Genomic DNA, 13,879 nt, shown 5'->3' with positions numbered 1-13,879 from the left:
CACAGTTTTAGGCAAAACATATTCTAGGATATTTTCTTTAGGACAAACTATTTATAAATTGACTCTAACATGTTTACATATACACCATCAAATATGATTCACATATGTAATAAAGTTAAAGAGCTGGAGCGAGAACACACAGTACAGAATAAAGAACTTTAATTTATTAAAATGTGAATAACAATATTTACGCATGTAGAGCTCTTTCTCACACAAGCCTAAAACAGAAATTCTCTCACAAAGGACCAAGATCACATGACCTCTAATCAAGCAGCAAGTAATTTGGGGGTGCTTGACCCACAATTTCTGCTTTCATTTTGATCCTAATGTAGGGCTGAATAATACAAAGGATTTTATGGGTACATCTACTCAATAAGAACTTGCCCACCCAGTAATTATAAAACAAAACACGGACAGACAATTTCCTTATACTGGTAAATATATATTAGATAAATTTTCCAATAAAATAATACAATGTACTGGGGAAATAAACCTTAAATACATTGGCAGAGAGACATCAAATAGACAGTGAGTCCAAGAACAGACACAGGTAGACTGAACCGCACATTTTAAAGCTGCTTTGAAATTTCACTAACTAGAAGAAACAGAGCCACTCATTTTAAATGACTATGGAAGACCAAAGGCACATTTCCTTCCCACAACAGTTTTTCTCTAGGTAACGACCCCGACAGAAGAAAATTATTGTGTGAATTACTCCAAAAAAAATGCTAAAAATTCATTTGGGTTTGACTTCATAATCAAATGTTATTGTTGGTCTCTAATGGTAATTACACCTGAGCAGACCAACTTCCCATGAGAGAAAATAGCCCAGAAATGTGCTGGATTGATGGGGAGGAGATGGCCAGTCTAGGATTTAAGTTAAATTTTGATGTAGCTAATATACAATGTAGCTAACATTACAGGCAAATATTCAGATATTCACAAAAATTCTATCCTTTGAGACCAAGGAATACACTGACACCAAAACACAGGCTGGCTAGAAACTCTACTAGGTAGGAAGCCCACAATCCCAATTTCCCTGGGATAGCCCCACTCTACACCTATGTTCCAGCATCCCATCAGGTTTAGCATTTGTCCTAGATAGAAGTATCCCATTTGGATGTTAACTTATACAATACATGTAAGTTAGATTAAATGCCAACAATAAATGTTGATCAGCCCTATTTGCTCCAGCCTCATTCAATCACAAATTCTAACACCTTTTAATATTTCTGCACCCAAAAATCATGACAATCCTCACTCCAGAGTGCTCAATAAATATTTGTTAAATGACTTTATTAATTAATATATAGATTTGGAATAAATCTGGCTGCTCTAGAAAAGAGGTTCGATAAATATTAGCTGATTGAATATCAGTGAGGAAGGTCGAAAGAGCAAAAGAGTTAACCCCTGTCCACCACACTGTCTTCTTGCTTGCTGTCAAGAAATTTTCAGATAAATAGTTGGCATTTCTGTTCTTAGGGGAAGGGAGAGAAAAAGTATGCATCTTCTTTGTTCTGGAATCCTGTGTATATCTAACATAAATTTCAACTCCACTAGCTTCTATTCCATTTTCAATAAAGAAAAATGTGATAATTCAATTTATACTAGCAAATATCTAAGTTAGACTCAAATCTGATATCTCTATTTTCAATTTGTAATAGTCTTGTTTAATCTACCTCATTGTTCTCATATTCTCCCTCCCTCTCTCTCCTTCTCCCTCTCCCTCACACTTCACTCTCATAACAATTTCCTCTCCAGTTTGCAAGTGAATTGGTTTTTCTCCTCAGGCTGTTGTCTGTGACAGAATGAAGTTGTTTGTGCTCTAGATCGTGAGGTATTTACTAAGGTAGCAAAGAGTATACCCTAACTTGTGGGGGAGAAAACAAGACCTAAAAATGGAAGTGCCCCAGGAGAACCCAAAGAAACACATGGATTGCTCTATCCATGGAGTGGAGTCGTAGGTTCATTTTTAGCCTTGCTACACTGTCACCAAAATGGGTGGACAAGATGAGCTGCAGGAGAGGACCACAAAGCTTCAAAATACTTCTCGAGAAGTCCTCAGGGCAAATGAACAAAATCGGTTCTTTTTGCCACGCACAGCACATTTAGAGAGAGAACAACCCTACCATAATAGGATAGTGAAAGGCAACATGAGCTGTCAACTCCTAGTGACATTATAAAATGTAATACATATAGACAGACAGCGGGCTCTTTGATGATGTTTATTAGGAACCCTAGGAAGGCTACGTAGATATGTATGGAATGGGTGGATGGATGGATGGTATTCAGAGTCTGCTGCTTTAACCAGGGTGAAATGCTGACCACTTACATTCCTTTTCATTTCACTACCATGTAATTAGAAACCAGTGATTAAGCAGATAATGGCACCACAAGTTCAGGACTTAATAAGTAGCACCTTGGGAATGGAGCAACAAAATGTTAAATTGTATCAAGTGATCAGTACTATCTATGTCAATGAACACTAATATGGATTCAGTTAGAGAACCTGAAACCACAGGCTCATAAAAAAAAGAAACATTTCTCCCCTAAAAGATTATGAAGACTAATTTACCATCTCAAAGAGATTGTTCCATAAATTTTACAAAATGTCATCTTTCATTTTAAAGGGCTCTATGAATTAGTGCTGTTTTGTTCCTCTCTAGAACTGAGGGAACTGTTAATGTGCGTGTAAAAGTAGGATTGGTTAAGAACGCACACTTCTGGGGGAATGGCCTTGCTCCTTCCCCTGGCTAGAGTCAAACATGTTGCTTGGCTATTCTGCATTCAGCCCTCCTGTATGCCAGCATTCTTTGTCCTGGAATATTCTGAGGTCAGGTACAAAACTAAAGATAAGACTCCTAATCTGCAATAAAAAAGAAAACACGAGAGCGGGCTTTGGGCAAAGTTTTTACCTAAATGGGAATTGTGGTCAGGATAAAATGTAACTCACTGCAGCATAAATTGGCAATAAAATACCATCAATACCATTGTGGGCAGCTGAACAACCAGGAATGAGTTATCTGAATGTACCAAGGACAGACCTCTCACTTCCCTTCTTTACATCTGCACTTCTCTGTTTAGGAAAAGCCTTTGATGGAAAGGCTTACTAGTTCAATGCATCATTCCCTTGTCTTCCTTATTCTTCCTCTCCTCCCCACCACCAATCCTGTAACCCCCTCACATGTCACAGACTCCTTCCTCCCCATATGTCCTGCACTTTCCCTCCTCTGTGTTTTTACCTATGCGATTCCTGTTCCTTCTGAAAGGAAGCACATCTTTCAGTATTCTGCCTGCCAGATCCCTACTCATCCTTCAAGACTCAACTCAATTTCCATGTCCTCTGTGAAGTGAAGGCTTCATGTTATCTCCAGTCACAAATTAGTTGAACCTCCCATAGCAGTTTGATGATTCTTATTTGATAATCTTAATGATCTATTCTGGTCAGCTGTGTACATGTACATAACTTTACACACACACACACACACACACACACACACACACACCCCTTAGTTTGTATTCCTTTGGGATTGAGAATAACCTTTTTTCATATTGTATATCTAGTCTCTAACAGAATAAGGCTTGCTGTTGCATTAAGTGATGTAAACTTCCAAATAAGATCAGAAATACATATCTGTTCATAAAATCAGGTATCCAAATAAGAATTTGGTTAATCTTTCAAACACAAAGACACACAGACACACACATAAAGTAAAATAACTTGGTACTTACAGCTTTAAATATAAGAACTGTTCTAAGAATTGGTTTTACTGTAAATTCTAGGACACACATATCAAATGTACTAGAATCGTTGCCATTGGGAAAAGGAATGGGATTGAGGGATAGGGATAAAAATATATCAATAAATAAACTGGACAAGGGAGGGGTCTGATGAACTGTTGATGACAGTAAGCCATAACCTGAGAAGTATGATTAACTCAACCTTCTCTACATGAGGTCTCAAATTAAAAAAATATATATATATATATGTATATATATATACACGTATATATAAAATGCTGTTCAGAGATACAATGCATGAACAATTCAACCTTCTGAAACTCTTTTCTGAAACATGATTCTCCCACCTGTGAGAAACTGATGTCAAAAGCTACTTCTCTCATGTAAAAAAAAAAAATCTATTTAATTGGAACCCATATATTTTAAGTGCAAAAAAGGACTTCTAGGAAGTGTAGTGTTTTGCTGCTTTATTTTTCTCTTAATACTAAAACTTATAATGGCTAGACTTGGCTTTCAAATACATTGTCCTTTTTGTTCAGTTCGGTAAATTGCTTGAGAGTTCTGTAACTCAAAGAGAAGAAAAACTCTAGCCAGAGGCCAGAAAATACAGGCCAGAAAAACTGCCCCCCTATAACACCAAATAAGAAGTCTTAGAACGGGCTTCCCTGGTGGTGCAGTGGTTGAGAGTCCACCTGCCAATGCAGGTGACGTGGGTTCGTGCCCCGGTCTGGGAAAATCCCACATGCCGCGGAGCAGCTGGGCCCGTGAGCCATGGCCGCTGAGCCTGCGCGTCTGGAGCCTGTGCTTTGCAACGGGAGAGGCCCACGTAAAGTCTTAGCGCATTAATCTTTGCAACATCACCATGAAAGAAGTTGATAAAGGTAGAGTGATGCAACTAGAGGTATAACAGACATGGAGTTACAGGAGGAAGTAAGAGAGAGAAGAAACAGTGGAAGCCTCCACTTATCATTTAGCAGGTGCGTATTTGTTGAGCCCTACTGTAAGCATGGAAGCAGAAGACGTCAGCACAACTGAGTGTGGCTCTGATTCCTAGAGTCCCTCTGCACCTCAGCCCTATGGAAGAACCACTGTCCAGCACAGGTCTTAGCTGCTGCTCTACAAATCTGATGGCAGCCCTCACCTCCTCGCTGCCTTTAGCCAGTACTGCCTGGGACTCAGCTCGGCCTGCCACCAGAACTCCTCATGCCAAAGTTAAGATATTTGAGGCCGACCATGCCCAACCGTCTCCCTCATTCCTGCAGTCTCAGTCATGGAAAGGACTGAGAGGGCCCAGCCTCGCTCATTTCCTCTCCCCCTCATCCTCCCTGCCCTGTGCTGCTTCCCTCCTGCTGCACAACTCCCACCCACCACTGATGACCTTCCACTGTGCTCCCTGGAACCACCCTTCCTTGTAAATGAAAATCCCTACATCCCCAGCCGTTCCACAAAGTGCCCGCCGCACCTTCTCACTCAGCGGAGATCTGGCTCCCCTCTCCCTGGCAAACACACCCTCCTGAACCTACATGCTTTCCAGGTTGACATACACACAACTGTTTCTTTCATGCCCGAGTCTCCCTGGAAAGCCTTTCCCTCTACCCCATCCTTTTTCACTTGGCTAAATCCAACTCATTCTCCAAGAAAACATCCCTGCTTTCTTCAGGAAACCTCACCTGATCTCCTGGTCCTCAACCCCGACGGCTATATTCGGTGCCACTCCTTTGTGTCATCATAACTCTTTCTCTAGCCCACATTATCTCTCTCCTTCTCTCTGCACTCAGCATATCCTTTTATAAATAGTTTTATGTATTTGTCTCCCGCACAGAACTATGAGTTCCTTGAGGGTATATGCTGTGTCCTAGTCACTGACTGCTGGCACGTAACAGGTGTTCAGTAAATGTTTGTTGAATAAATGAATGAAAATCTACAGTCCTGACTTGAATAAATGAAATGAATACTGGGGATGAAGTGGACATTTTTCTTATTTATTCAATTTTTCTCTCAATCTTTTAAAGCTATATCTACTTGCTATCAGACAACACAAAGATGTGTTCAAAGAAAAGCCAACTCTCTCCCCTCCCTACCCTTGACTTTAACTTTTTTTATCCTCGACCTTTTTTTACCCTTGACTTTTTTTAACCACTGTTGAATGCTTGGTGTGTACTGTTCTATGACTTTCTCTATGCTCATGGCACACCCATATGCACACTTAGAGGTTTTTCTCAATTTGTAGAACTAGGATCGCACATATATATTTTATCATAACACTTGCTCTTTTCCCTTAATAATGTATCATGGCCATCACTCCAGACCAACACATAGGGACCTAAGTCATTCTTTCTAATAGTTGCATAACAGTCTATAGTATGGATGAACCATGATTTAGTCATTCATTCTCCAATGGATAAGCATTCAGGTTGCTCCTAGTTTTATGGAAGTTCTGAAAACAAAGATAGCAAGACTGATCTAACATTTCTAGAGCATACGTACTGAGTTATTTCTCTGCCAGTGCTGTGGACTCTATCCTCACATATCTGGACCTATTTTCTCAAGACTCGAGCTCTGAAAACCTAATAAGCTCATAAGCGATCTCTTCTGCATACAGCGCCAGTTGCTGCCACGCATCTTATACTGAATAGGTATTTAATATTTATTGAACTGAACCAAAAGCTAACCAGATAGAAACTGCCAGGCAGGATACACAGGACGCACTGCTTGCCATGTTTAATTTCGAGGATTTGGTAGGAAGGGTGTAAAAATAGAACATTTTCATTTTTAACTTAATACACTTCTGTTTGAATTTTTAATATAATACTCTATAACTTCAATATTTAATATATCCATTTATACATTAATATATTTTGATTATATGAATATATTGATAATAAAATTTAGCACATTATTTTTATAACTCAAAAACAGCTTTTTCCCAAAACTTTCTGGACGATACAGAACCCCTGAGTTAAAAGAAACAAGCTCTAATTCAATAACTCCAAAGTCTGGCTGTACATAAGAATCAACTGAAATTTGCTACAAATTCAGATTCCCAGGGCTTTCCATGAATATTCCGATTCAGTAGATCTGAAGCAGAGCGGTATCAGCATATTTAATAAATGCTCCAGATGATGCTTTGATCCTGCTCTAATCTAATGATTTTTAGAATTACCTGGGGAGCTTTTCACATAGTATGTGGATGTTTGGGCACTACCTTTAGAGGTTATGAGCCATTAGACCTGGAATGAGACCTGAGAATCTACATTTTAAAAAGGCTACCTAGATGATTCTTCCCAGGTTTGGAAACTCTATTCTAAGTGTTATAATTTCCCTCACTTTGTCAATTCAAAATCAAGACATGATAGCTCCATTTTGGTCTCTAGCAGTAAAAGTACAACACCAAGTTAAAAGTCTTTGATGATAGTATTCTAAAAGACCACAAGATGAGGAATGTCTTAGCTGGACTATCATGAAATTTAAGAATATCTTTTATTGTTAGTTTGAATAATGAATTAAATTTTAGTACTCTCTTTATATCTTAAAGAGAAGATGAATTCAAAAATATTTTTCTCGGGCTTCCCTGGTGGCGCAGTGGTTGGGAGTCCACGTGCTGATGCAGGGGATGCGGCTTCGTGCCCCGGTCCAGGAGGATCCCACATGCCGCGGAGGGCTAGGCCCGTGAGCCATGGCCGCTGCGCCTGCGCGTCCGGAGCCTGTGCTCCGCAACGGGAGAGGCCACAACAGTGAGAGGCCCGCATACGGCAAAAAATATATATATATTTTTTTTTTCTCTAAAATATTTTAATAAAATTACTTTTCTATGGGGTTCAATGTTTCAGCATTTTCAATTTTTAAAAAATACGTCTACCCCTACCATAACTTACAAGTCTAGATATTAGAAATAAGAAGAGTTCATTTTTTAAATTAATGAGATTTATCTTTCCAAGTATCTAAAGACCTTCCTAATGATAAGTCAGGTATTTAAGTAGACACATTAACCTTCTGACCATAAAAGTTTATCTCTACTTTCAGGAATAGAGATGAGAGCAGATACTAAATTAGAAAAGCATTGTGAAGCTCAGTTCTGAAAACATCTTTTATAAAAAATAAATGGCAAACAGACATCTTTCCACACGAGCTTAATTCAGTAGCTACTGTACTAGGCATTCTACTAATCATTTAGAATTGTTGTTTACAAATTCATAAAGATAAAAGTACTTCATAGAAACATAAGAAAAATCTTCAGTCATTGGTAATATCTAGGAAGTTCTGGTCCTCAAAAGTGAAAGAGGAAGAAACAGAGTAGGGATATCAAATTAATAACATCAAGGATCAAGGGCCTTGTTTCCCTCACTTGGTCTTTTACCAAATGTCCATGAAGAAGTTCCTAAATGTACTGGGAATTCCAAATTACTTACCAAGGCCATTTCCTTTCAATCTCAAGTATAGGGCATTTTTCTCTCTCAGCAAATCAATGATTGTGATGTTTACTATAATACTCAAAGCACAAGTAATAGAGAAGCACTAAAACAAAGTGGATGTGATCAGAAGTCAGACAGTCCTGGGTAGAAATCAGGATTTGCCACCTACCAAATGTTTGAGCTCACGTTAAGTTACACAATCTCTCAAAACCTCAGTTCCTTCATCTGTGAAATGGAGAGGTAATAACAGCATCTACTTGAGTCAGTTATTGTGAGGACCAACTGATGCAATACATGTAAAGCGCCTGACATGTAGTAAGTATGCAGTAACTGATATTTATCATGTTTTTACTCCCCTTGCAATATTAGTCAGACTTCAAACTGTTAAATGCAAGATTATCAACATGGAGTTTGAAGGGGAAACAAGAACGCTAAGTGAAAGATCTGTGTCCGACTCGAAATCATCCTGCTTGAAACCAGGTTCGAGAAGAAATACTCAAGAACCAGGTCCCAAGCCAGGGCTCTAGCCTCTGAATCACTGGGGCATCTTCATTTCATATCCTCGGATAAACCACAGAGACCTTGTAGTAGAACGGGCCAGAGACAAGGTGAAACTGGGGGGTTACCTAATGAACTTGATGCTTTCTAGGACCTACCAAGGCTCCCAGTAGTTAGTTGGCTCCTACGGTGGGCAATGTTTTGTGTACTAAGGGGTTTGGGTGGCATAAAGCTGCATCAGAGGTGGACTCTGACCACAGAGAGCTTTACAACCTATGAGAACTAGTCGCCCCATGTTCCTTTTAATACTTAGGACAGGAGTCGGGACCAAAAGCCTCCGTCTTAGAACACAGTTCAGAGATTATACAGCTGGAGTCGCTCAGAAGATTCCGTACACACACCCAGCCCCCTGTAGTCACACCCTCTTTTTTCTTTCTCTAATACACACAAATTTTTAGGCATCATTGGGCAGGTAGTATCTCAGGGTCGCATATCACCTCTGTAGCCCGATATCTACAAACGTAAATTCTGTCATTCCACCCTGCCTGTACCACCCCATTTCCAGGTACGGAACCAACCAACCATATTGCCAAAACAACAAAGACCAGTTTCCTTGAAAGGGAGTTTAAACATTCTGGATAGAATTTACATGCCCCAGAATGAACCTTGAAAAGCATCACTAAATTATCCAACACATTGTTAAATGCCTAAACTCCCCTTAAAAAGCAGGGTTAACCCTTCAGAGTTAAAAAAAAAAAAAAATTACGCTGCAACTCCTCTTAAAGCTTCGGGGTATCAAAAGGGGTGGTACTTACTGCTTGGCAAATATACTTTCTAAAAATAATCACTATTTTCCTTAAAAGCTTATGGTAAAGCCACCAAGTTACTTCGTTTTCATTGCTGGCAAGCTGCACAGTGACTTGATCGCTTTAATATTTCACTCATAGTAGCAGCCACTGAGCTATGACTAACCCACTCTCCCAGCATCACCACTGGCTCCAGATGGCAAGAAATACATTCCCTTCACTCTTGGCTGAAAAGCAATTCCGATTTTTTTTTTCTTTCTTTCGTCCAGTTTCACCTGCAGTTTAATCGTTTCACTCCAGGAAGAAAACCGCTGGGGGTGAGGGGCGATTAATGCAAAAAGGAGTACAGGTAGGGAATTTACTTTTTTAAATGAGATGTAAGCACTGCAGCTTTAAATGTTACTGCATCAAGCCCTGGATTCCTTCCGTAACCAAGCTGCAAAATGGTAACAAGAATGGAGGAAAAAAAAACCTCTTCCTCCCTCCCGGCCAGCCCTTCAGGCCACTGCCCAGCAGGACTGGCAGCGGCGAGCCCATCCCCCACGCCCTCCCAGCCCAGACGTGCGGCTGGCACAGGTGAGCCGGACACCGACCTTGGCCCTCTGGCTTCGCCCACATCCGGGGGATCAAGGTCAAGGGCGAGGGCTTCCTTACACACACACACACACACACACACACACACAAACACACACACACACACATACACACCCCGCACACTCCCCCCGCTCCCCTCTCGGTCGCCCAGAGCCCAAGGATCCGATGCCAAAGTTTCAGGCCGGGTTGGGGCCGGCAAGGTTCTCGCGGCCCCCGGCCCCCGGCCTCCGGCACCTGCCCGGCCCGCCCTGGTCCGCGCCTTTCCCGCCGGGCCCGGCGCGTGGTCCGGGGACGGCGCCCACTTGGTCCCCACTCACCCCTCGCGGACATGGTTCAGGCAGCAGGAGTCGAAGCAGTGAGGGCGGCGGAGTCACCCGGCAGGGCGTGGGGAGGAAAATCTCGCCGAAACGCACAAGGCGCACCCGAGCCTGCCCGCGTGGGGAGGCGGCTGGCCGCGCGGGGACGCCTCCCTCAAGACACCTGAGCGCCGCTGGGCGCAGCACGGCCGGCGGGCGGGGACCGGCCGGGCGCAGCAGCGCTGACAGCCCGCGGCCCGAGCTGGGCGGGGCCCGCCTCCCCGCCTCCCCGCCTCCCCCGCCCGCCCGGCCGCCCGGCCGCCCGGCCCACAGGGTCCAGCAGCGGCGGGGACGCGCCGTCAGCTCGGCTGCGGCGCCAGCCCGAGCTTTTGTCCCCGAGCGAGCGTGGTGCGGCGTGCGGTGCGGGCTGCGTCTCCCCTCCCCCGACCCGAGTCCTTACTGAAAATAACAGTAGTAATAAGAAAAGTGCTGCCGCTATGAGTGGCCTTCCAGCCTCCCGCTTTGGTCTCAGAGAAAGAAAGGAGGAAAGAGCTGTTCTGTTCCCTCCCCTAAGTGATGCCCTGGACAGGAGGGGAAGACCACGGTCGCCGGAGGGGCTTGGACTTCAGTGGGAGGAAGACCTTGGGCGCCCGCCCGCTGGTCAAAACAAAATTAGCGACCAGTGAGCCCCTTCGAAGTCGGCTGGGTGGGATGGGCGGACTTTTCTTCCTGGCACCCTTAAGGTCATGCAGAACAGGGCTGACCCAGCTCAGGGTCTTGAGTCAACTGACACTCAAGGAAGGTCTGTAAACACATCTGGTTTATTGTATCAACTCTGGAGTATCAGGGCTGGGCAGGGCTGGAGAGTAGGGCAAACGTGCTAAGCAAATCCACCTTTTCTATTTATCAGAGTAAAAAAGAACAAACTACAAGAACAATCTCCTACTGCCTGGAGGTTTTATCATCTAGAGCTTGAGGCTAGTAAGCAACCTTACACCACCACCAGATCCAGAAGTTCTAAACTGAAGAGGTGAGATTCTAAGGTTTGAGGAGAACGGACACAGCAGCTTATTAAACCTCTAAGACTGATGAAAGAATTGCAAGTTTCAGGAATTCACACTCACTCCCTTCTCCGTGTCTATTCCTATATCCACTCTCACAACAGATATTCTAGTTATTATTTATGTAGGCACTTCCCAAATCTATCCTGATATAATGGGAATTGTATAATAGGTCTGATAATTCAGAAATCTTCAAAGAATAGGTGAACAAACTATCTCTAGAAAAAAATAACCGGTGGATAACTGAGCATCATTGAAAAAAAAGCCCAATCTAACCATGTGGGGAGAGAAATACTAGGAAAAAGGTAAGTAATGAGAGTAGAATTTCTCATATTCAACTACCAACTACAAAAATTAACTCATTATTTATCCATCTTGACAACATCCCTTTTGCTATCTTCTAGGAGGCAAACTTGACAATAAATCACAATCTGGTTGCTTCCATTTCAAAACAACTCTTCTGGGCTTCCCTGGTGGCGCAGTGGTTGAGAGTCCGCCAGCTGATGCGGGGGACGCAGATTCGTGCCCCGGTCCGGGAAGATCCCATCGTGCTGCGGAGCGGCTGGGCCCGTGAGCCATGGCCGCTGAGCCTGCGCGTCCGGAGCCTGTGCTCCGCAACGGGAGAGGCCACAACAGTGAGAGGCCCGCGTACCGCAAAAAGAAAAACAAAACAACTCTTCTTTCCCACTATCCTCAGTCTACTGTTAACCCTTCTCACCCAAAGGATGATGACACGAAAGCCACTGCTCTCCCTACATCCAACCTCCACCCGCTCCAGTTTATTTTGCCTCTTGCCTTGAGAATAGTTTTCTTAAAACACTGTTTATAGTATGACATCTTCATACTCCAAAACTTCCAGTGAATCCCCACAAATCTTCAGATAAAGCCTCAACATTTCAGTGTCTTCATCCATGCAGTTAATCCTTCAACAGAATTTTATTGAATATATACTATATGCCAGTCTCTATGGTAGGTACCAGAGTTACAATGGTAAACAACATGGACATTATCTGTGTCTATATGGAGCTTAAGGACTATGAAGATTTTGAGGCTTTCCACAACCTATGCTTTCTTACCTCTCTAGCTACTCCTCTAAGCAAGCGCTCTGTTGTAGACAGAATAGTTTCCCTGTAGTGTGCCTCCCAAATGCCCCCCATCTCACCCAAATTAATTTATACACTGTCTCCTCACGTAAAGTCCTCCAGCTACCTCAACCCACATTGATCTCCTCATTCTTTCAACTTGTACTTTCAGAACCACCTATTTTTACTTAATACACTGCTTTGTGTTGCCATTCAATGGTTTTGTTGTACGTGTTTCCTGTCTCTCCAGCTGATTATAAGTTCCTAGAAGTGAGAGACTTGGATCGTCTTGTTGAATTGAATTTGTTCTGGAAGTATATCACAGGGCATATATTATATCAGACCCCAGACTAGTAAGATAGGGAGGTCCCCAAATTGTGTAACTTTCACTTTTATTCTTGTAATTAATATCCAGCCCTTTTCTCAACTGTCACAATAGTCTGGTCCTTATAACTTCACACCAAAATTATAGGTACAGCGCAAAAGCCTAAGAATGAACAGAGCTTACTCTTGTCCTTAACATGTTTATAACAGACTACACAGCTGCTTCTAAAATACACTCCTATATATAACTGTAAGTCTGAAATAAGACATCTTACACAAAACTGTTAGGCACACGCTGGTACTCAGTACCTGATTGACTGGCAGGTTGGAAAATGGTAAGTTATCATCAAAGATTATCTTTGGCTAAAGAAAGGTTTCCCTATGAATTTAACTTTGGTCTTCTTCGGGTTAAGTATCAGTTCAGATTTTAAAATATATATGATTTGCTTATATTTTGCAGTTATGATTGAAATGCCTGTTAGAGTCCAACACATCATTCTAGAATCTGTTCCTATAATCTTACAAATCTGAAACTAATTCTTCCAACCACACAGCAACCAAGTTCCTGTTAGTAGCTTGAACATCCTAACATATTTCTCATCTAAGATAACTGAGAATACTTTTGAAATCATCGTGAAAGCAAACTGTAAGATGCAAGGAATTTTAAGAGAAACGTTAAATGCCACTTTTTAAAGTCAGGTAATAAAGTATAGGCCGTTGGCTGAAACTATAAATAGCAGTTTTATATAGACCAATGGGAAGAAACATTCCAGTCTGTGTTTGAAAAAAGATGTTACTATTTGACTCTTACCAAAAATACTCTTTCAACTTCTAATGGAAGTTAGCAGACATTATTAGTGTTTTCTATTCTTCATTGACTTTTAAAGTGATTGAATATGGATTCGTATTCACACAGCTTTTCAACTGCTGATTCGCCACCACTTCAGTTCGGCTTTCTGTATAACTTCAAGTTGTTTTTTTTAAAAAAAGGGCAATCTGACTACTCAATAATTTTTCAGCAAATACGTTTGTAATACCTACCATGTAAGAGGCAATGAAGAAGAC

At 42.0% G+C, this 13,879-nt stretch overlaps 1 protein-coding gene across 1 annotated transcript in view; it reads right to left on the bottom strand.

Annotated features, from left to right (window-relative positions):
• The window catches only part of ABLIM1 (actin binding LIM protein 1), a 318,168-nt gene extending 307,399 nt beyond the window's left edge, over window positions 1-10,769 (bottom strand). Inside the window, exon 1 of the mRNA XM_079899551.1 lies at window positions 10,369-10,769. Coding sequence (XP_079755677.1) covers window positions 10,369-10,381 — 13 coding nt within the window. The 5' untranslated portion in view covers window positions 10,382-10,769. The remainder of the gene's footprint in view (window positions 1-10,368) is intronic.
• Window positions 10,770-13,879: the final 3,110 nt, after the last annotated feature.

The sequence above is a fragment of the Stenella coeruleoalba genome (assembly GCF_951394435.1).
Source record: "Stenella coeruleoalba genome assembly, chromosome: 16".
NCBI lineage: Eukaryota > Metazoa > Chordata > Mammalia > Artiodactyla > Delphinidae > Stenella > Stenella coeruleoalba.
This window is presented reverse-complemented; position numbering and strand designations above follow the sequence as displayed.